Source organism: Triplophysa rosa, linkage group LG6, assembly GCF_024868665.1.
Source record: "Triplophysa rosa linkage group LG6, Trosa_1v2, whole genome shotgun sequence".
NCBI classification, from domain to species: Eukaryota; Metazoa; Chordata; class Actinopteri; order Cypriniformes; family Nemacheilidae; genus Triplophysa; species Triplophysa rosa.
Window position 1 is genome coordinate 13,515,551 of NC_079895.1, and position 24,099 is coordinate 13,539,649.

A 24,099-nucleotide genomic window follows, 5' to 3' on the forward strand; every position below is an offset into this window, starting at 1 on the left:
TGCGCCATATGACCCCTTTAAGAACTAAAACCACAAGGTTATAGGCCGATTCATGGGACGCCCACGCCTGGCCCAAAATTAACTTCCGGTCTGTGTTTGTTGATCGTTCTGGCTAGTGACTCATAATATATTTCTATTTTATTTAATTTATATTACTATTTTATTGTATAATATTTGTATTAAATAATTTTGTTTAATTTTATTGTATATCTTTTTTTTTTTAATAAACAATTTGTTGAATGGGTTGTGTTACTTACTTACATACTTTTAACTTAGGATACGAATGTCATTTATTTGTTATTTCTTTCGCTTATTATCAGAAATAATCTACAGGGACTCGACTATTTGCGAATGCGTACCGGAAGTTAAGTTTGGGTCACAAAAGCACGCATGCTCAGTAATGTTTGTTTATGTTGTTGCTTTGAAACCGGCTATACTGTAGAATAAAAAAAAACACGCAGTATTTATATACTGTATACTCAATATTTCAAAACATTTAAACTCGAAACAGTTGTTTGTATTGAACGAAGACCAATGTATAATTTTTTAATCAATACTGGTAATGAAATTTACAGAATGTACATACAGTAGGTACTGATGCAAGTTAAACAAATGCAGAAAACAAAACAAAATGACATTTATTGTTCTAAACAAAATAATCGAAATCTCACAATAATTGATTTTACAATATCCTTTTGAAAATGTTATAGTAGGACATTATTACTACGGTACATATTGTAAAATCTGGGCAGTATTTCACAAGGTAAAATGGCCTAGTAAATATTGAAAGATGTCTGTGGAAAAAGTTTGTTTGACTTCTTTCACATTTTACATTGAACCTTGTTAAGTTGTCTGTTGAGTTTCAGTCGAAGGGCTGTCTTGACTGAAACACATTCATTTCCTCTACGATTATATGTGTCTCATGTGAAGTGTTTTGATATTCATCGGTGGACATTATTTGTATACATTCCCTCGGTCTACTTCTTACATTTACCAACAGAACAGGGTTAATAAAAAATGAATGAAGTCAGTGAAAATACATTGTAGCGCACAAGGAGATGCTGTGGTGAGCTTGAAATAGCACTCGGGGAACAGGGAGTAGTTTAACTTCAATATTTCCCCCTCTGTGAAAGCAATATCTTTTCTCCCAACAGAGAACCTTTTTATATAAGCTTATGTGCAGGTACACACGGCACGCTGCTTATTGCCTTTGTGAGTACTAAGTCTTTATTAGATTTAAACCAAAATAAAGCTGTCAGAATGACAATAGTGCTGTCCACGATACCATTATTATGTTTCAACACACTGATAATGCAAAATAGATGGATGTGTGTTCACGGTAATATAATTACAGCTTTTTGCATGCGTCCGTGGATGCGTCTGAAGCAGGCTGTTTGTGTTGAGCTGTACTGTACTGTATGTGTATCTGTGTGACCCTTACAGCAAGCAACAGAGGAGTGGATTGACATGTGCAAGACCAGAGGTATTCCCTGCTCCAGGAACATGTCCCTGATGAACTCATTGGGTGAGCCGGTGAAAATCCGCAGCTGGACTATTGCAGGCCTTCCTTCAGACAGCTTCTCTATTGACAACGCTATCATTATCTCGTAAGAGGCTTTTTTCGGACACATTTAAATAACCTACCATTTTTGCATCTTACCACCCTCTGTTAATAACTGTTGCAGAAGAAAAAGTCAGAAATTGTCTTGGAAAAACTGAATTGATATTCTTGAATTTATAACCTGGAAAGCAATTACTAGTGAACATTTAGGGAACAGTTTTCTGCAATGGAAATGATAGTAGAGAGTACTTATCTTGAAAGAGTGCTTGATTTCTGTAGTGCACAAGATGAAGATGATTTCTCGTGGGCAGAAAGTTTTTGAGATGTTATTTCTCTGCAGTAATGCGAGGAGGTGGCCCTTGATGATTGATCCTCAGGGTCAGGCAAACAAGTGGCTGAAGAACATGGAGAAATCCAACAGCCTGCACGTCATAAAACTCAGTGACTCTGACTTTGTGCGCACATTAGAAAACTGCATTCAGTTTGGCACACCAGGTGAGAAATACTGACACTGAATCATACTGATGTGCTGTATTTTTATTTTATTCAGTTAGCAATTGATCACGTATTATGAATCACGCTACAGTACAGTACGGCCTTCATTTTACTGCTTGGAGTTTTAATAATAATAATCATAATCATAATAATACAAAATCTTACAAATATAATAAAACATGATTAACATCAATTTATTCAAATACAAATATTTCCAAAGTAATACAATATGATTCACATTAATTATATTAATAATAATAATACAAAATATTACCAATGTAATATAACATTACTAACATTAGTTATTATTTATTATTATTATTAACACACCCATTACCAATGTAATAAAACAATATTAACATTCATAATAATAACAACAATAATAATAATGAACGTTTATATTGTTTTATTACATTGGTATTATTATTATTGTTATTATACAAATATTACCAATGTAGCAAATCATTGTTAACGATAATAATAATAACAAAAACAACAATAATATTAATAATTGAGTTTAGGCTAAGAAAACATTTGAATTTGGTCAGATGATTTGCTTTGGTCAAATAAATCTGTGGGCAAAACGATTTAGCCCAGGTGTAATTCCAGCGTTTCTCCCCAGGGGTCCCCCTCCACCATAAAAACAAGTACAGATCATAGTTAGATCCAAACCAGTGAATGTTACCTTTTTATAAACACACACTCTCTACCCCAGGGCAACACAGTTACCTCTTGCACATAACACACATGGCCTGAAAGCACAATTTCTGTCAATCTTTACACTCTTGAATGTAAAGAAGGCTCAGGGGTGAATGCAAAACACAGCGTGAGATGCACAAGGGACTGATATTCTTGCTTTGAGTTCCTCTGCCTTCCATCCTCATCTGCTGTTCATCAGCATCTCTCAAAGATGAAAGGCAGACAGTGGGCTTGCGTGGGCAGGCCGGTGTTTTGCTTTCATCTGTGGTTTGTTGTTTTTGTACTGTTCTCCTCTAGGGCGTTGCATTGAGTTTATTTCTTTATGAATTTATTTTGTTTGTAGCTGTTGCACTGTAGTTCCCAATTCCACCTCCTGAATTGGACTTGGGATCATTGGGGTGACTTTGGTAGCCGATATGATTTTTATGCACATTAATAAAATAACAGCTGGTTGTGATTTTGTGAATCTTGATTCATTTGATGGAATGATTTATTCATGATATATTTCAGTGTTGTTGGAGAATGTTGGTGAAGAGCTGGACCCCATACTTGAACCCCTGTTGCTGAAGCAGACATTTAAACAGGGGGGCAGTATTTGTATCCGGCTGGGTGATTCCACTATCGAATATGCTCCAGACTTCCGATTTTACATTACAACCAAGCTGCGAAACCCACATTATCTGCCCGAGATCTCAGTCAAGGTGAGTCTTCATGTGTATACACAGAAAACACAACACAAACTCATGAACAAAAGTTTTGCCTTAAAACAAGGTCACCTAAACCTTTTCGTGTATATTAAACTGTCATGGTGAATAACATGGATAATGTAACACACAGAAACACATGCTTATTTTGTCCATTATATCCCGGATGAAAGGATCCAGATGGCTGATGTTCTCTGGATTAATATACTGTACATCCAAGGGCTTAGGTATCATTTCGGTGTTGTTCTGAGACACTCTGATAAGCAATTTTTGTCGACTTAAATGTGTGAATGGGGACCAAGTCAGTTATATGGGGTGTATAATCTTCATATACAGCATATAAGTAAAATGTTAAAGGGATAGTTCACCCAAAAATAAAATGCATATCATCATTTATTCACCCTCATGTCATTTAAAACCTGTATATGACTGTGGAACACGGATGAAGATTTTGTTTTGTGTCGGTACAATGGAAGTAAAGGGGGGCCAGACAGAAACTGGAAAAGTATCAAACCAAAGGGAAGTTGAGAACTTTTTACAATCCTATTTCAAAACCCATCTGATGATATTGCTGGGACATTACCAATTCTACCCATGTGTTCCCTTTGGTTTGCCAAAAACATTGTAAACCCAAAAACATACACAAACATTTTATAGTTGTACTTTGTCTAGAAATATCTAGTTGCACTGGTGCAAGTCACAGAGTGTCTCCTGTGTGTCTCCTGGTCTTCCTAATGAACCAGCAACATCATTTCCACTTTAGAATGAGCATGTGGTGTTCACAACAGGACTAAACAAATGATACTGTTGTGGATGCTCAGGTCCCCATCATTCGTCGCAAAATATGTCCCATCACGAGCCAAGGTGCAGCATCGCGGTTCATCAAAAATGATTATGGGCGATATTAGCAAGCACAAAAGCACAGAATCTTGGCGAAGAGGGATGTGAACAGATTTTAAACTGCAACCAACTGAGGAATATCATTTTTTTCTGGAAAACGCCAGTGAGTTCTGTGATTAGTAATGCCGGATCCTTGAATTGAAGCTTGGAAGAGAGCCGTCAGGGTCTCTTCCAGACATTGAACAGAAGGGGTTGGTGTCATTAAAAATAAGATTCTCGGTTTTAGCTGATATGTTTTTCTCCTGTGATGCTCAGGTGACTTTGCTGAACTTCATGATAACTCCTGAAGGGATGCAGGACCAGCTGCTGGGCATTGTGGTGGCCAAAGAGAGACCTGACCTTGAGAAAGAGAAACAGGACCTCATCGTGCAAGGAGCTGAGAACAAGAGGTACACAGCCCAACCTTAAGAAACGTAGTGTGGACCAAGTGTAGAAATACACAAAAACAGTTAAGAAACGTAACCATAAACTTTCTTTCTATTATCTCTGTAGACAGCTGAAGGTTATAGAAGATAAAATTCTCGAAGTGCTCTCTGCATCAGAGGGGAACATTTTAGAAGATGAGATGGCAGTTCAGGTCCTCTCATCTTCTAAAGATCTGGCCAATGACATATCTAGTAAACAGGCCATAGCTGAAGCCACGGAGCGGAAGATCGATGAGACCCGCCTGGGCTACACCCCCATCGCCGTCCACTCTTCCATTTTGTTTTTTTCCATCGCTGACCTGGCCAACATCGAGCCCATGTACCAGTATTCTTTGAGCTGGTTCATCAACCTCTTCATATCTTCTATTGAGAATTCTCAGAAAAGTGACCTTCTTGAGCAGAGGTATTCTGTCAGTCTCTCACTGCACAATATTTAATTTAGATAAGTAAGCTTTTGAAAGGTTAACGTTAAATATTCGAAGCACTTTAAATATCTTAAAGTAATAGTACACCCAAAAATCGAATTTGAAGAATGTTGTTAACTGGAGCCCATTCACTTACATTGGTTTTGTGTCCATACAATAGAAGTGAATGGGGGCCAGTGCTGTTCGCTTACCAACTTTCTTTAAAATATCTTTATAAAGGTTTTAAATGACAAAAGGGGGAGTAAATGATGACAGAATTTTCATTTTTCACTTTAATATATTTAAATACTTTGACACTTAAAGGTACAGTGCTACAACTTACATGTATTAGATGATTTTGTGATACCATGACATGTAGTGGACAGATGATTTTCTAAAGATGGTTTCAAAATTCATCTCATTGATTTGTCTATTAAAGCTCTCTTTCTCTGTATATTTAGACTGCAGATTCTGAAGGACCATTTTACATACTCGCTTTACATCAACGTGTGCCGGTCACTCTTCGAGAAGGACAAACTCCTCTTCTCCTTTTGTCTGAGCATAAACCTGATGAAACACAACAAGCTGGTGAGTAACTCGGCCTGTACACGGCTGTGATTTATTGGAATAATATCCCCAGTCAAGTCATCAGTTCAGCCAACAAAAACCAGACTAGCAATAATCAAGAGTTTACTTCCACACAAGTCATCTTAAGGTTAATGGCTTATTTGTACGGTCGTCGACTTTGTCTTGCCTGCGTGTCTGCAAGCAGTGTTTATATCTTCTTCACTGTTTCAAATAATGTTTTGTTGATTTATGTTCATCACACTGATTCTCAGTGCTTGAGCTAGTACTCCAGTCTCAACTGTCTATCATCAGTTTATTGTGCTGTCAGTAATTCTGTCAGCTCCTGAATCAAGCCGCGTGCCAGTGTGTACATTTCAGAGCGACCGCAGAGCTTCAGGACTCATTCACTGTTTTATGGAGTACATTTAATTCAGAATCAAACGGTCAAATCTGAACTGTTTGTTTTCATGAAATCAAAAATTCCAAAGCAGTGTCATTTATTCTAACACACGAAGCTATGCAAGTATGACTTTTCTATTTGCTTTTCTCTTATTCCAGGTGGATGAGAAGGAATGGGGTTTTCTTCTGACAGGTGGAGTAGGTTTGGATAATCCTCATTCGAACCCCTGCTCCTGGCTGCCCAAAACATCCTGGGATGAAATCTGTCGACTTGATCAAATGGAGTGCTTTAAAGGTCTGCGGAAAGACCTGGACCATCTGCAGGAGGATTGGAAAAGGGTCTACGACAGCAAGGTGCCACGGAAAAGCAATTTTTTCTCGCTCTGTGGTGTGAAATAAGCAGAGGGGGTATGAAAAGAACACTAGATTTTTCATTTCATGCTGTGTGTGTGTTCTCCAGGACCCCCATCACAGTCTTTTCCCATCTGAGTGGCAGGAAAGGTTAGGACAGTTCCAGCGGATCCTGGTGATACGGTGCTTGCGGCCAGATAAGGTGTGCTATACTCTTAAAACCTCAAGTAGCGTTTTAAGGTATCATAGGCGTTTCAAAAAAAGTTTTTATGTTGATTTTAAAGAAAACTTGTTTTCACAAAAATCTAAGACATCCTTTCTTTAGAATCAGAGGTGGTGGACAAAGCAAGAGATTGAAAATATAATTATTTATAAATATAAAAACAAACTCACTGTTACATCCTAAATGTTTCTCTCTGTCTCTGCCCATGTCAGGTTGTTCCCATGGTACAGGAGTTCGTGTCAGACAACCTTGGGCAGCAATTTATTGAGGTTCCACCCTTTAATCTGGCCACAGCATTTGGAGACAGTCACTGCTGCGCTCCACTGATCTTCATCCTTTCCCCAGGATCAGACCCCATGGCTGCTCTTCTAAAGTTCGGCGAGGAGCAGGTGCTCACTATAATGGCTGCACATTTCATGCACATCATTTTCAAATTTTGGCTTAAAGGTCCAGTGTGTAGTTTTTGGGAGGATCTACTGACAGAAATGCAACTGTGTCTTCAGAGGTGTATAAAGACCTTAAATAATGAAGCGTTGTGTTTTTATTATCTTAGAATGAGCTTTTTCTATCTACATACACCGCGGGTCCCCTTACTTGGAATTTGCCATGTTGTTTCTACAGTAGCCCTAAACGGACAAACTCCTTTACAGAGCGCGTTTCGTAAATTTGTTCTCTCCTTCTGCAAAGAAGCGAAAATGTGGCAACATCTTAGTCCTGTGTCAGCCACCGTAGTGCTTCTAAAGGGACGGGGGGTGGAGTGAGCCGTTGGTTGCAATTCGTAACCTCACCAATAGATGCCGCTAAAATCTCCACATTGTTATCATTATTCAAGAGCTTTTTGTTTAGGTGTAATGGATGACCACTTGTTTTTCTTGTTTAAAATGATTACTATACTGTTGTTATTAACACATGCTGTCTGGCTCATTGTTCAGGGCTTCACAGGAAACAGGCTGACCTCTCTGTCTCTGGGTCAGGGTCAGGGTCCAATCGCCATGAGCATGATCAAGACCGGTGTGAAAGAGGGAACATGGGTGGTTTTACAAAACTGCCACCTGGCCACCTCCTGGATGCCCACACTTGAGCGTGTCTGTGAGGTACTATACAAAGACTTGACTGTGATGGGTGGCAGGTCATTGCATTATTTTTCACAAATGATTTGCTAATTTGTATTTATGTGTCATTTAACCGCACAAATAAACACAATTTATTTGTATTGTGTGCATTCTTGAGCACATCTGTTCTTTTGCAGTAGATGGCAAAGATGCAGTCTGGTTATATTAAGGGTTTCACACAAACACAAAAATCTGTCATTGTTTTTCGCCTTCATGTTGTTTAAATCCTGTATATGACTTTTTTTTCTGTGAAACACAAAAGAAGATATTTTGTGAAATGTCTCAGTGGTTTTGTGTCCATACAATGGTAGTTTAGTTACCAACATTCTTTAAAGTATCAGAAGAAAGTCATACAGGTTAGAAATGACATGAGGGTGTGTATATGACGAAAGAATTGTCTTTTTTTGGTGAACTGTCCCTTTAATTTCCTAGAACGTTTATCATTGAAAACATTTTGAAGCAGCATTTTGACTTTCCTCAGGAGCTGAATCCAGACACCACTCACCCAGACTTCCGTCTATGGCTGACCAGTTACCCCTCTCCTAACTTCCCTGTGGCTGTACTGCAAAACGGAGTCAAAATGACCAATGAGGCCCCCAAGGGCCTGCGCTCCAACATCATCCGCTCCTTCTGCATGGATCCCATATCTGACCCTGAGTTCTTTGACAGCAGCTCAAAATCGGTAGGTGCTTCACACAAACATTTTATCTTCTATCATAGAAAGTGCTTGTTAATTCTTTTATATAGGGGCAAAACCAAATCTTTGTGTGTTTCAGGCTGTCTTTAAGAAGCTTCTGTATAGCCTGTGCTTCTTCCACGGCCTGACACAAGAGAGGAGAAAATTCGGTCCTCTCGGGTGGAACATTCCCTACGAGTTTAACGAAACAGACCTGCGCATCTCTGTCCAACAGCTACACATGTTTTTAGACCAGTACGAGGTGAGATCACAAAAAAAATGTTCACAAGCATCACACGCACTATCTTCGCCTCACCCTTTCGCTTTTCACGCTTTTCTGCGTGCCCTTAAAAAAAGACCGTTCTTGACATTTCCACAACTTCAGAGAAGCGCTTCTCGAGCTTCCCGTCTTCCTTTCAAAACAAGCAGACTGCATAAGCTGATCAAGAGCCTCTCTGAATGCTCTGACATTTCTCCAGTAGCACAGAGTGCCACCCACTGCATTAGCAAGGGAAATTTCAACAGGAAATGTCACAATCCCGCCACTCCTCTGTCCATCTTTTCATACCCATACAAAGATCGGTATATATCGAACCCACCGGGCTGACACGCACCTCCACTTCATAAAAAAAGAGCCTTTGTTGAGCGGCCACACTTTCAAGACTGGCAGAAAGGTTGTTGCTTTTTGAAGCGATTTCAACAATGGGGTGAGAGAGTTATAGAGGCGCAGCCCTCGTCTGAGACCTCTCTGTCAGTGTCATGCTCAAAGTGAACCACTTTTATGAGACTTTAATTCTGTTTTGCATTGCAGTGGGGCATGGAGGTTATGTCCTCTATTCATTGCAAGTGGATAGAAAGATCAACCAGTACACTTTCTCTTTTTTTGTTCCATGGATGAAAGAATTGTCATTAGATAGCGTCATAAAAGTGGACATGGCATCGTGTTCTTTATTCACTAAAGGTCCAGTGTGTAATATTTAGGAGGATCTATTGACAGAAATGCAAACATATACATAACTGTATCTTCAGAGGTGTACAAAGACCTTACATAATGACGCATTGTTTTTATTACCTTAGAATGAGCTATTTCTATCTACATACACCGTGGGTCGCCTTGCATGGAATTCACCATGTTGTTTCTACAGTAGCCCTAAATGGACAAACTGCTCTACAGAGCACATTTTGTATACGTTATCTCCTTCGGCAAAGAAGCGAAAACGTGACGACATGTTTGTCCTGTGTGAGCCTCCGTAGTGCTTCAAAAGGGAGGGGTGGAGTGAGCCGTTAGTTGCAACTCACAACCTCACCACTAGATGCTGCTAAATTTCATACACTGGGCCTTTTCAATAATGACAGGATTTTTCAATAATTCAATCTTAGTTAACATAACTATCTATGTTCTAAAATGGTATTAATGTTGATACTGTACATATGGACACAAATACACAATTCTTGTGTGTCCTTTCCAGGAAATCCCCTTCGATGCCATTCGCTACATGACAGGTGAATGTAACTATGGAGGTCGTGTTACCGACGACTGGGATCGCAGGACGTTGCGCACCATACTTTCCATCTTCTACACACCTGAGATCACTGATAACCCCGATTACAAGTTTGACCCCAGTGGTCTCTACTACTCACCACCTGAAGGAGATGTAAGAGACTATACACTGTACTTAAAGGAATAGTTCACCCAAAATGTCATTATTTGTTCACCCTCATGCAGGGTTTTTCCTGGCTCAAAATGAGGCGGAGGTGGTGCCATCCTGATCTTGTACACACACACGTAGACCTACCGTACCTTTAAGTGTCTTTGACCAACGAAAGTGACTTTGAGTTTGACATATTAAAAGTTCTAATAAAATTAGATAAAAATGACAATTATTAAGTTATATAAAACATTACTTTTATTCAACCAAACAGAAATGTTTTTTTAATCAAATAAAGCTTTTTTATCATTTCAACTAACTTTTCAGCCCACAATAGCCAACTGAATTAACCAGTCTTTCTAAATTTTCTGAAAGCTCATTCACATCTTGCATTCTCTGCGGATCACTTTAAATGATTCAAGGATCTCTTATATTCGCTAGTGACTGTAAAGTTCAATAGTTTAAATGAATCTGTTCAAATGAGTCATTCGTGTGCGAGTCGTTCTGAACGCAACGTGCGTTCATACTGGCGAACTCGCTGTGTACAGTATACGCTGATTCAACGATCCAACTGCACGTGTAAAGACATTACAATGATGTACATCTTGTTAATTTAATAAATTTCAAGAAATTAAACGTACTTGGATGCAAAACAAACAGCCGTGAAACACAGGCTGGCTCTTGTTCTGCAACTCTTTTTAGCGCCTCAGTGTGCTGATCACGAAACAGCGCCTCCACTGTGGCGTAATGTCGCAACTGCAGTTACAAATGACAGTCTGATAAATGCACGCAGCATTTCTTGTGAAGACTCTTGCCAAAATTATTACACCATAATTGTGGCGAGAGCCTGAGGCGGCACGACTATTGACGGAGGCGGCCGCCTCCAATTTCTCTATGAAGGAAAAACCCTGCCCTCACGTCGTTCAAAATCTGTATGACTCTTCTGTGGAACACAAAAAAGATATTTCCTTAAATTTGTGTCCATACATTGGATGTCAAAATATCTCCTTTTGTGTTCTGCAGAAGAAAGAAAGTCACACAGGTTTAGAATGACATGAGGGTGCATTAATGAGGACTGAATTATCACTGACAAAAGTGATGGACCACATATTTAGTTTACCTTATAAACATGCAGGTAAATGTTATTTTTCAACATAAACATTTGAAGGCACTGCAGTATGTGGATCTGTAGAAAAGAATAAAAATTGCAGTACTGTTTTCCGAGAAAGAATGTTCCTGTCATCCTGTCACACAGTTGGTGGCTGTCATGGGTTGTGCACTCTACCTTTTTTCCTTAGAACAGCACACCATGGTCACATTATCACAGTGGGATCAGAGAAAATTGCTAGCAAACACTAAGGAAATGTTACTTTTGTTGGCCAAGTTATTGGGGCCTATTCGCTTGTTTCCGGAAAGCTTGTAAACCTCAACAATATCACAATTGAAGAAAACCGGACATCCAATGTATACAAAAAATATATATAATGGGTTCTAGGGCGTTCTATTGTCGTTGGTCGTGTCTTGTCGCAATTGCGGCGCATCTGGTGTAGACACGGTGTAAGTATAAACAGTTCATACAGGAGATAGAAAGAAAGAAAGAAAGAAAGAAAGAAAGAAAGAAAGAATAGATAGATAGATAGATAGATAGATAGATAGATAGATAGATAGATAGATAGATAGATAGATAGATAGATAGATAGATAGATAGATCGATAGATAGATAGATAGATAGATAGATAGATAGATAGATAGATAGATAGATCTCTATCTCCCCGGGTTTCCCCCTCAGACTACATTACCCACGCTCCTCCACGCTCCTGCGTCTTGTCTGCCATCACTCCAGCTGTCAGCAATATCCTCATCACATAGACTATTTATACACACAATGTTTTTTTGGTCCTTTGTGGTCCGTTCTCGTCTGTGTTATGTTCATTCAGTGACTCTTGTTTATTCTTATTAAAAGTATCGTTTTGCATTCTCCGCGTCTCTCGTGTCTGTGGCAGTTGTGACAATAGGAAAGCAGTAACAAGAGAAAACAACAATGTTTTGTGTGCATCAGGGTCTCAGTGAGCTCATTACTCCTCCTGCATTATACAGCTCGCTTTAATGCTACAGATATGATTGATTTTGCTAGAATAAAGAGCATACATCTTTGGAAATGCATTGGACCGCCCCTCATGAATGTTCTGTAAAGGATTATGAGCTATAAGTGCAATAACTAATCACAGCAGGTTGCTGCCAGTGGTGATGTCTAATTTATTTGCTAGCACATGTATAATCTATGCCCAATTTTATTTGGCATTTCCTCTGGAAATCTTTTATTCATGAATGTCATTTGCATAGCCATTATTATAAATGTCAGCAATCTCAAGGGTAGCCTGTTTTAAGTGCATGCCATTATTTAGCTTCACCGTCTCGGGTTCGATGTTGCATTAAGAAGCCCATTGTTTCTTTTGCAGTATAACAGTTACATCGAGTACACCAAGACACTTCCACTAAATCCATCACCTGAAGTCTTCGGCATGAACGCCAACGCTGATATTACGAAGGACCAAGTGGAAACCCAGCTGCTTTTCGACAGCATTCTTCTCACGCAGGTGTGGCAATATGTTTTGTTTATTTGCACTTCATTTTCCACAAAGGGGATTTTTAGTTGTTGATTTGCTTCACGGGGTCACCAGTTTAAACAAACATGCTCAATTTCTCTCCTAGTCCCGTTCCTCTGGTGGTAGCGCCACATCTACAGATGAGATGGTGTATGAGGTGGCTGCGGATATCCTGAATAAACTTCCCCCAGATTTTGACATAGATGCTGCCATGCGCAGGTTTCCCACCAGCTATAACCAAAGCATGAACACGGTGCTGGTGCAAGAGATGGGACGATTTAACAAACTCCTGCAGACCATCCGGGATTCTTGCACGAACATCCAGAAAGCCATCAAGGTCAGAACAAGAAGGTTTAGAACTCTAGTCTATAGGCATTTTAAAATCCTCAATATTTCTGGTCTGGTGAAATTTAGTAGGAATTTAGAGTCTGATGATAATTTATCGTGATACCACTAAATCCTATTGAAATCAAGCTGGCTGCGATATGCAATGTGTCGATATTGTTTTAATGCGTAGCTTGTCCATGAAGCACGTCTCTGGGATCAGTAGGAAATGCTGCTCGATCTAAAAGCAGTACGAGTTTGAGTCGCTTATAATGTGCATTTGAAAACGCAACACCCGTCAAACATGATCATTATAAATATACTTTATTATCATAAAAATACCTGATGAGGCTTGAGTAACAGTGATAAAAAGATGTCCTTAGGCATTTCCTAGATTCTAGACCGTTATGGTCTTCTTCTGCGGTGCGTATTTGGCGTTTCCATAAAAGCGCCCTCTGGCTTTCTGATGCAGCAGCATTTTCCCGTACGTCACTCAAAAGCTGTGCATAAATCATGCGATGTTTATCGTCGGTTTATCGCGACAGCCCTAATAGTATATTAATATACAGTACCTATTAAAATTAGAGATGCACCGATACTAAATTTCTCCACCGATACCCGATTATTTCAGAATATCTGCCGACACCGATTCTAAAGATTAAACTAATATTTCGTGCTCTTTTAATTGACAGGATATATCAGTCCTGATCATCGGCTGTTTTTAAACTATCAGCCGATACCGATTATTGGCCGATATATCGGTGCATCTCTAATGAAAATATTTCAGATAACCTTTATATTAAGGTACACAAATTCATTATTAACTACTTGCTTATTAACATGCTTATTGGTTGTAAATTGTACGTATAAAGCACATATTAACGTCTGACCTTATTCTACATCCCTTAATCCTACCCAATAACAACTACCTCATAAGCAAAAATTAGTTCATTATTAATTCATAATTAATAGTTAGTTAATAGTGAGAAATGGACCCTAATCTAAAGTGTGACCAATATTTCTTAAGATATTAGTATCTTAATATATTTCTTGAAAAGCTCAAAGTGTGTCAGCTCATATTACCAAACGCATGTTTTATGTATCATCTTTACAGGTTGTATTTGTTAACATTAATACGTTTATTAGCTATCATGAACTAACAATGAACAATAAATGTTTTCAGCATTTATTCATCTTTTTTGATGTCACTACTATTATTCATGTTAGTTCATGGTGCATTAACTAATGTTAACAGTTACATCATTTGATTTGTAAAATGCGTTAGTAAATGCTGAAATAAACATAACTTAGATTATAAATAAAATAAAAGCTGTGGAAGTATTGTTCATTGTAAACATTAGTTGATACATTAGCTAACGTGAACTAACAAATACAACCAAATAAACCAATAAAAATACATCATTGCAGTCATTTTCTAAAGCTTTTCTTAGAAAGCTACTGTAACCAATAAAACGGGGCAAAGCAGATGAGGTTTGGACCTGACCCCTCTACTGTTTATGTCTTTTGTTGAAACCTATACTATTACTTCTAAGTGTTTCTTCTGAAAGTCTTCGCACATTCACTCCCTGCTGAAAGAGACCAGGAAAATGTATGCCATCACAGGGCAGGTCCTAATGCTGTGCTCTCAGCTGAGACTCTTTGTCCTGTTGTGTGACTGACAGCTCCGATCCCAGTTAGCATTACTGTCCCGCCGGGTGAGAGAGATGCATCTGCTGAGATTTGATCACACCCACTAGCCTTCATTTTAGACATATGAACCTTATCCTTTAACCCTAAAAAAACTCGCTGACTGGAGCTTGAGTTCTGCCAAGAGTCATCTCTGTCTCGCTTTCCATTCTCATCCATTATCATTTGTGCGCATTCACCTCTATATCACACCAAATACGTGAAAAGTAGAAACATGACAACTGGGAAAAATAAATACATGCAATAATGTAACAAATATAACGGCCATCAGTGAGATATGACGAGACATGTCTATTCAAACACATTCCTTTCTTGAAAAAAGAACTTTGCATCTTTCATGTTCTCTGTGTTTTAAACGCTCTGACCTTCATCAGATCTTTTGTTTATTCACAATGAAAAGACATTACTGTTTTATGTTTGTCTCTCTGGCTCAGGGCCTGGTGGTGATGTCTGCTGAGCTGGAAGAGGTAGTGAGTAGCATTCTGAAGGGCCGGATTCCCGCCATGTGGATGAAGAAATCATATCCTAGTCTCAAACCCCTGGGAAGCTACATTAATGACTTTCTTCAACGACTCAAGTTTTTACACGTAAGTCATGAAGCTGACACTCATTTCACCATAGTCTGCACACCTTTCACAGTAATGTTTACTATTTTATGTAGTTATCTATTTATAGTCATCTGTCATTCTGTACATTATAATGTTGGGTAACACTTCAGTATAGGGGGCAATTCTCACTGTTAACTAGCTGTTATTAGCATGCATATTGTTGGAATATTGGCTGTTTATTAGTACTTATAAAGCACATATTCTGCATGAACGCACTCTACATCCCTAATCCTACCCAGTACCTAAACCTAATAACTACCTTACTAACTATTAATAAGCAACAAATTAAGAGTTAATTGGGGGAAAAGTCATAGTTAATGGTTTGTTAATAGCGAGAATTGCCCAGTTTTCAGTTTAGACAGCGCTAACATTTATTTTAGTCTGGGACTAGGCTTAAACCCTGGCCGGGAAAATGCCTCATTGTGTATTCTTTTTTATTAGTTTTAGGCAAAATAGTGTAGATTGTTAATATTTCCCCTTTTTGTAGTTTTGTCATTGTAGTTTGGGTAGGGTAACATTTTTGGGTAGCCAACGTTTTTATATCAATGCAACCATACTGTCACAATGTCAGATGTACATTATGATTATTGTGGCCAAAAGAATTTGTAATAATGATATTAACGCAATATCTAAAACGTTTTTTTAGATATTCATGTTCAAATTCATGTTTAATTGAGTTGTTTTCTGTTTTGTTTTTTTGCCACCATGACTGTACCGCACATGAACACAAGTGCCTTTCCATCCAATAAAAGAAAGCTTTATTGTGGCCTGTGACACAAGTATTGTGATTCTTCTGATTTGTTGGTTTTGCTTGGTCTGTCACTGTGGTATTGTCCATTTCATCCACACAGCAATGGTACAAGGAAGGCACACCTGCAGTGTTCTGGATGTCTGGGTTTTTCTTCACTCAGGCCTTCCTCACAGGAAGCCAGCAGAATTACGCCAGAAAGTACACCATTCCCATTGACCTGCTCTGCTTCGACTTTGAAGTCATGGAGGACGAGGAGTACAAAAGCTCCCCAGAGGACGGTGAGAAAGACAAAGAGGGAGAAAAGAAAGCATTGACAAGCGTGAAATGTAAAATATATGAGAGGGAAATGGGTAACAAGGGACAAAGGAAAGAGAGACGCGCTGTTTCATTAACCTCTTGCTGTGGTTGAGTGGCATCAATCAGAGTCAACATTACAGTGCACTGACATCAGACCCCTGCTGCTCTTTCATCAGTACATGATGAGTCTCTCCAGAGGAAATCCATCACAACTGCATGTGCTGCTGTTTATGCGTGTGCTTTATCAGATGCATCCTGGTGCACTACTCAAGTTTTATGTAGAGTTCAGTCGCTTGCTTTCTTTACAAACGTAGCGTTGTATAAAAAAGGGCACTCTTAGAAAGGTAGGTGGCATCATTTTGCACCCTTTAACAAGGTAACTTTATTAGCCTCATTTTCATGGGGGAGAAACATCCCAGCATGCATTGCGATCAGTAATGAAAAGTTTGGATATAGTTCAGTACTCAATGCCCAATGCTTTGTATCACGCTATTGTGGAGAGTTTTATGTTAGTTTGTTTATGTATTCCCTTCAGGCATTTACATTCGTGGCTTGTTTTTGGATGGTGCACGCTGGGATCGCAAGACAAAGCGGCTGGCAGAGTCTTTCCCCAAAATCCTTCATGACACCATGCCTGTGGTGAGAAACTTTAAATTCCCTCTCATCTTCACACATCACTTGATCCAAAACTTTCTGGCATTTCTATCGACTCATTTGACCTTAGCCACGTATGACAGATGAATAACATAATTTATTTGATGAATCTGTAAAAAATTATGAAACCTGCAAATGGACACATTGCAAGCACAACTTTAGTAACTTTGGACACAAACGTTTCATTTTATGGAAGCACAGCATATGCAACCATGCAAAGAAAATGTAAACCTATTTTTGAGGTTAATAAATGAAAAATAAATAAATACGGACAGTTCACCCCAAAATAGAAATTCTGTCCTCATTTACTCGCCCTCTAGTGGTTCCAAACCTATATACATTTCTTTGTTCTGTTGAACACAGTGAAAGATATTTGGAAGAATGCTTGTAACCAAACAGTTCTTGGCCACCATTGTAGGAAAAATTACAATGGTGGTCAAAAGTGCCCCAGAATTGTTTGCTTTCCTACATTCTTCAAAATATATTCTTTAGTGTTCAACAGAAGAAATGTACAAATACATTTTCCTACTATGGTAGCATATGGAAGCATTCTTCCAAATATGTTTATTTGTGTTCATCAGAACAAAGAAATGTATACAGATTTGGAACAACTTGAGGGTGAGTAAATGATGACAGCATAGATCCGTAGCAAAAGTAACACTTTATTTTCTTTGTAGTACCAAATAAATACACATGAAGGCAAATGTGCATTTGTGCATTATTGTACCCTGCAGAGGGTCTGTGCCGACTCCACAGATTTCCCTAAAGGCAGCTGTTTTTAACACCATACAATACAATAAGTCATCTTGGGACCTATGAAAGTCTAGGGAGTTGGAAAAGAAAACTGTACACAACAAAATTAATTTGTATTTAATATAATATGGGAAGGGAGTGCGAATTATGCCCGCGTACAACATGAAAACCATATTACGAGATATTCAAATAAGACTTTCTGTTTTGTAAGAATATTTAACAAACTTCTTTTATTAATCCCTGTTTCAGAATGCATGTTGCCATGATAAAAAATGCATTCGTTGATATTTAATATTCAGACATTCCAGGACGGCCAATTACCACTATTACCAAAATAGGTTTTTGACAGGCGTAGAACTTAATTACGCATGCGTTTGTTACTTACGGTAAAAACAACACTTTGAAATGCTAATTTCTCAGAAAGCCATTAAATTCATCTGAATGCATTTCAGCGAATAAACACACACAGACCCGAGTCTTATTAAAACTGACAATGTCTAATAAACATTTTTTGTTTTCTGAGGTCTGATAAAGATCTCCTCAGGCTTTGTGTGGGTTTATGGTGACTGTGTATTCAGCTTTAAAATTACCAAACCAAATGGAAAATGGGTTTTAGCAAGGGAATACCGGATCTGTTATATATTTGTAGTCGTATCAGTGACTTCTCATAAATTTACACACATTTTTTAGAAATGTTTTTTATTCTCTGTTAGAATAATGAATTGTATTAAACAAAAATTTCATGCTTGATTTTAAATCTGGTCAAATCAGTCAGACCAGAGTATAGAAGCTCTGACTACTCTCTGTACTGTCTGTCTGCAGATTTGGCTGAAACCCATGAGGAAGCAGGACATTCCAGAACGGCAGTGCTACATTTCTCCAGTCTACAAGACTAGTGAAAGACGTGGGACCCTTTCTACCACAGGACATTCTACTAACTATGTTATTGCTATGACCCTAAATTCAGATGTGCCTCCAGAGCACTGGATTCGCCGTGGGGTGGCCTTACTGTGCCAGCTTAACTCATAGATTTGCAGCTTGATATGATTTCATTCTCTTCTGTTTGTTTAAAGACAAAATATCCTCATTTATTTAAGTGCCTGAATCGGTCCATCTCTACAGGCTGCAATGTTTAGTATAATAAAAGATGTAGATTTTTAATAACCTCAAAACTTGCATAGTCTTTGTAAACTTTATTTTTCAAATCTGACAAAGAAATGCACAGCTGATCAGCAAGAACATTCAAGCCATGGAAACAAAAGATTTTGAAGAAATGTCTAGCCTTTATTGACATTACTGTAATGTAAGTAATAATTGTCTGGATTTGATTTCCGAATGGTCCTTTTTCAAATAAACTGTAGTTAAAGTATAGAGAACAAGTGTGTCTTTTTTATTTTGCAGTTTATTTATCCACTCCAATGTGTTCATTTGCATTTCAGTCTTTCTTACGGATTTTAACATCATTATAGTCTAACAATACAGACAATTTCACATAAACAGGATTTAGACCTAATCTCCGAAGACTGGGATTAGATTCGTTCACTTGACCCCCGAACTCATTGGCTTTACATTCAAATTGTAAAAAATTAAGTACTTCAGAGGAAGAGAACGTCAACAACACTACATGTTCTCATCTCTCTATTTCATAGCAGAAATGAAACAGACAAAAACAGTTTGCTTTTTCACTTGTCTCATGCACGCCTCCATCCAATCAGGTACATTTTATTTATTGAATTAATAACAACCTCACAATAACAAATAATGGTCGTCACATGGTGACAGGTTAAGCATGAATCACATAACATGCCCCACTAACTCATGACGGCAGAGGATTCAAGCAGCGAACATAGCCAATGGAATGTGTAGAGAGGCGACTGCGGGCCCATGCAGTGTTTGTGCGCAAAATCAGAACCTCAGCCTGTATTTGGCACAATCAAAACACTCAATAACAAAAACTAAATCCATCAATGGGCACCAATTCAGAGATGGTTTGATTGTAGTCAGATTTTTCAAGTGCAAATAAGGTCAACGAATGAAAAACGATGAGCTGGTTTTAAATAATGAGTGTCAACAATAAGAATGTTTAGATTGTCAAAATAAAATTTGTAATGGGTAAATTTTCAGATTTTAGAATTAAAACGAAAAAAGGACAGTTCTTCCAAAATTTGCTTTTGCACAAAAAGTTGTCCCACGAAATACCTTGCTAGCATTTCAGTTTTTTGTAATCATTCAGTCATACCAAACATGTAATATCATTTAAATAAAAAGTAACAAAAGTTTTGAAAATCCCTGTATGTTTAACCCAAATAAGAATCTTCACTGGCAAATTTCCTTTTGGGAACATGATTTCAACATCACCAAACTGTAACCTGGATGTACATTAAAAGCAGTTTTTCTTCAATACTTTTTTCTTCTTTTAAACTGTCAATAGCTATGACAACACTTGGATATGACATAAATGTGTAGTTAAAGGAACAGTTCACCCAAAAATAAAAATTCTGTCTTCATTTGCTCCATTGTTCCAAATCTGTATGAATTTCTTTGTTCTGTTGAACACAGAGAAAGATATTTTCAAGAATGTAGGAAAGCAAACAGTTCTGGGGGACTTGTGACTACCATTGTAATTTTCCCCACTATCATAGTCCATGGTGGCCATAAAACTGCTTGGTTACAAGCATTCTTCCAAATATCTTTCTCTGTGTTCAACAGCAGAGGGTGAGTAAATGATGACAGAATATTTTTTTGGGTGAACCGTCCTTTTAAATTCAGAAAGAAGGTCAACAAAATTACAAATGCTAATTTTTAAAGAATAAGTAGACTTATTCCTTAAACTTCTTCCTTGATGTACTGATATGCTTAGCTAGTTGTTCCTCATTTAAACATCACAGTACTTCATCATTGGAGTTAAAACTGGACTTGTTCAGTTACCGTGTTCAGTTGACCTTCTGAATGTGTCTGGTCACGCTGCTGCATACTTCTTCAAATACTTAAACGTGGCCAAACCAATAGTACAATCTATAACCAACAGTAATCAAATAAAAATCAAACAAATGAAATTCTCAGACAGAGGTCGCTCCCATCACTATGAACAGTACATATAGTGTAATAAAGAAACAAATCAATACTGGCAGCAAAGTGTAAACCAGTATAGAAGAAAGCTCATAAAGAGCATCAAGTTTGTTATGTCTTGGCACACGCCTCTCACCGGTACGTCTCAATAAATTACAAACAAAAAAGCCGGGCTCTGTTGCACCGTTTTAAGCAGATAGTTTTGTGCCTGACACTGCAATGGTGGAAACACTAGACATACACAGCACGACATAACGACTGGACTGTAAGCTACAATACAGATGAATGAAAGAGCCAAACAAGTCACACTGATCAACACATTTAAATGAATGGATGAATGATGAATAGCTGCTTCTCTCCAGGACTCGGTCCAAAAAAACACACTACAATATTAAAGAGACAACTCAAATACTGAGGAGTGCTTCTCTTGCAGTGGATATGTCTGGATTTGACAAAGGAATAAGAGAGAAAAGGGCCAAGCAGCTATAGCTACAAGCCAGCTTGAAGAGTTCAAGCGATGAGATGCAGGTTGATGAAATGTAAACATGTTTGTCTGCATGTCCACTGTAAGTCACTGATGCTGTCTTTAGAGGACTGTACCATCACAAAACCACTTCAAGGCAAAGCACATGTGTGAATGTAGCTGATGGATGACGCCTCCCCTCGAGTCCAGTCTCCTGCTAGAAACCAAAGTCGAGCACGATGTGTTCTTCAAAGATGGCGATCAGCAGCATGATGCCAAACCCGGTGAGCAGGCCAAAGTTCTGCAGGACGAAGTGACCCAGCTCACAGCGCTTGTGCTCTTCACTGTCACCATGAAGCATCTCTGGCAACTGATGAGAAATGAAACGTACGCTGGGGTTTTACGTCATAGCATAACAAAAAAATGAGGCGATTGATGAAGGGCTATAAGAAACTACACATACAGCAGCAGCATTACCTCACATATTAAAGCTAAATGTCTTAAACTAAGCTGTCATGCTAGGCTAATCGCATTTGAGTTCTGGAAACTGGGGTGTTAAATCCCGTCACTTACCATATCCACTAATGCCACATAGAGGAACATGCCAGCTGTGACCGCGAAGATCCAGCTGGTGACGTTGTGCGTGTACTGGCCCACGGCTGTGCCGATCACCATGCCTATGTAAGCCATGAGGGCAGAGAGGACATTGTACGCAATGGCTTGCTTCACCGACATCCCAGCTTTTAATAGAACCGCAAAGTCACCTGAAATAAACAGAGACATAAAATGAAATGGGAAACATTAATGTAAAACAATAAACTAGAACCAACTCAAAGCATCCAGTGGTCTTAGAAACACGAAATTAGTTAATACTCAATGTTTTTCTTAACGTACGAGTTATTAGAAATTGAAAAACAAACCAAGTCGATAGAATTTTTGAGTGTTTTAGGGTAACAAAAATGGTGTGGTGGTGGTTCTATGGTGTTTAGTCAGCCTGCCAGATGCACGCACAGCTGGCTAACGTCTCTATGCTGCCTCCTGCTAGTTTCTAAATAGATCTGAGAGGAGCGTTCACATCCATCAATACTCGTGCGAGCCTTCAGTCGTTTCTACACTTCAGTGTGGACCTTCGCTCTGTGTCACCAGCACAATTAAAACCATCATCAACGGCTATTAACAGCACTGCAGGGTGCTACACAACTCTTTATCTTCCACCAGTCATAACATGAAGAGTCCAGACTCTCAGACCTCTGCTTCATCAAACCTTATCAGTGAAAAAATCAAAACATCAATCACCAAATGGAAAAGATCAATTTGTACATCAAAGTAATCCTCTTAATTCCCGTCTGATATTGTGATGTCTAGTGGAGGTGTAAACAAAACAAAAAGTGGAATGATAATAAAGAGTGGCATTATATGAAAGAAAATCTCAAAGCTTTGATTTCTTTTAAAAGCTGTGGTTGTTTTAGTTCAATATTTGGTTTTGATCCCTTCAGACATTAGAAGCAGAGCACAAGAAGACAGCAGGAGCTCTCCTCCTTCATGTGAACTGATATCAATTGATAATGTAGAAAGGACACATGATGATGGATGAAAGTCACTGCAGTACATCAAGAAGCTTTTTATCATAAACCAGCTCAGTTTCTAGACTGGTTATACAGGGGCAGTAACAAACTGGTGGGGGTATAGTAAAGAGTGGATGCATACTTTTTTTAAATTAATTATATTATAAATAGAAAATTATAGAAATAAAAGAAATTACACACAATGGGCCTCATTCATGAAACACGAGCAGAATGAATTTTTGTGTAAATCGTTCGTAAAGTCGTTCTGACGTAAATTTTCAGATTCATAAAAATGTTCGTATTTTCAAAATGTTAGTTGGTACGAAAAAGATTTACACCTGCTCCCTACCACGTGTAAATGGTGCGTAAAGGTGCAGTTTGTAACAATTTTGCAGTAAAATATACAAATATCACTAGGCCAGTGTTATATATTCTGTTCAGCTGAGTACTTACAATATCTCAAATGTTTCCAACTACTTGTAAATCGCGAGAAAATCGCCATTCTAAACAGTGACATGGGGCTGTGCAGTCGCCTGTCAATGGCGTCACATCTGCGTTACCCTTTGTTACCGCCTTTACTGATGTAGAAACCGCATGATAACAGTGTCGTGGAAAAATGCGGAATAGTGTCTAGCATCTACCAAGGAACTCGCTTGTTTCGAGCAGTCACTTATGGACCACAATTATACGCAACATTTATAAAACTTTATTACTTTACCTGATCCGCTAACATGATTTCTCGTTCCCTTTCTGACTGATGGCCATCAGTGGTGGAGTTGAAGACAACAGATCCATCATTCCACGCTCCTTCACAGCGTCATCAAGCTACTCCATTGTTGTTGTTTTGATCGTGCGCGATTTTTACAAACTATAGTTTTAACTTTAAAACGCAGAGCTCGTCACTGTCCCTTTTAACACAGCTGTCCAATCACAGTGGAGGAGGGACAAACAGTACATTGACCAATCATCACACTTGTACAACACAACAATGGAGCAGTTAACATTGCTGGTTATTGCATTTTTATATTCATTAATAATCTTCAAAATAAGATACTCGTAACATGTTACTGCCGTGGATATTCCTAATCATAGCAACCAACGTGTCTCCGGAAAAACGCACAGTGCATCCAAAGCGCT

The 24,099-nt window shown here is 38.5% G+C and overlaps 2 protein-coding genes across 3 annotated transcripts in view; one reads left to right on the top strand and one right to left on the bottom strand.

The window, feature by feature from the left end:
- dnah7 (dynein, axonemal, heavy chain 7) overlaps positions 1–18,907 on the top strand; it is a 67,069-nt gene extending 48,162 nt beyond the window's left edge. The window contains exons 47-65 of the mRNA XM_057335503.1: positions 1,444–1,607; positions 1,902–2,056; positions 3,266–3,456; positions 4,615–4,748; positions 4,852–5,187; positions 5,650–5,776; positions 6,314–6,508; positions 6,615–6,707; positions 6,941–7,117; positions 7,661–7,822; positions 8,322–8,522; positions 8,617–8,778; positions 9,986–10,171; positions 12,625–12,762; positions 12,878–13,108; positions 15,237–15,389; positions 16,262–16,439; positions 16,994–17,097; positions 18,688–18,907. Of these exons, the coding sequence (XP_057191486.1) occupies positions 1,444–1,607; positions 1,902–2,056; positions 3,266–3,456; positions 4,615–4,748; positions 4,852–5,187; positions 5,650–5,776; positions 6,314–6,508; positions 6,615–6,707; positions 6,941–7,117; positions 7,661–7,822; positions 8,322–8,522; positions 8,617–8,778; positions 9,986–10,171; positions 12,625–12,762; positions 12,878–13,108; positions 15,237–15,389; positions 16,262–16,439; positions 16,994–17,097; positions 18,688–18,894 (3,294 nt within the window). The 3' untranslated portion in view covers positions 18,895–18,907. The remainder of the gene's footprint in view (positions 1–1,443; positions 1,608–1,901; positions 2,057–3,265; positions 3,457–4,614; positions 4,749–4,851; positions 5,188–5,649; positions 5,777–6,313; positions 6,509–6,614; positions 6,708–6,940; positions 7,118–7,660; positions 7,823–8,321; positions 8,523–8,616; positions 8,779–9,985; positions 10,172–12,624; positions 12,763–12,877; positions 13,109–15,236; positions 15,390–16,261; positions 16,440–16,993; positions 17,098–18,687) is intronic.
- A 129-nt stretch (positions 18,908–19,036) lies between these two features.
- The window catches only part of slc39a10 (solute carrier family 39 member 10), a 38,194-nt gene continuing 33,131 nt past the window's right edge, over positions 19,037–24,099 (bottom strand). The window contains exons 9-10 of one of the 2 annotated variants that reach the window (XM_057335502.1): positions 21,971–22,161; positions 19,037–21,767 (exon numbers count right to left, since the gene is read on the bottom strand). In XM_057335502.1, coding sequence (XP_057191485.1) covers positions 21,615–21,767; positions 21,971–22,161 — 344 coding nt within the window. In that variant the 3' untranslated portion in view covers positions 19,037–21,614. The remainder of the gene's footprint in view (positions 21,768–21,970; positions 22,162–24,099) is intronic. The other variant, XM_057335501.1, reaches the window with a different exon arrangement.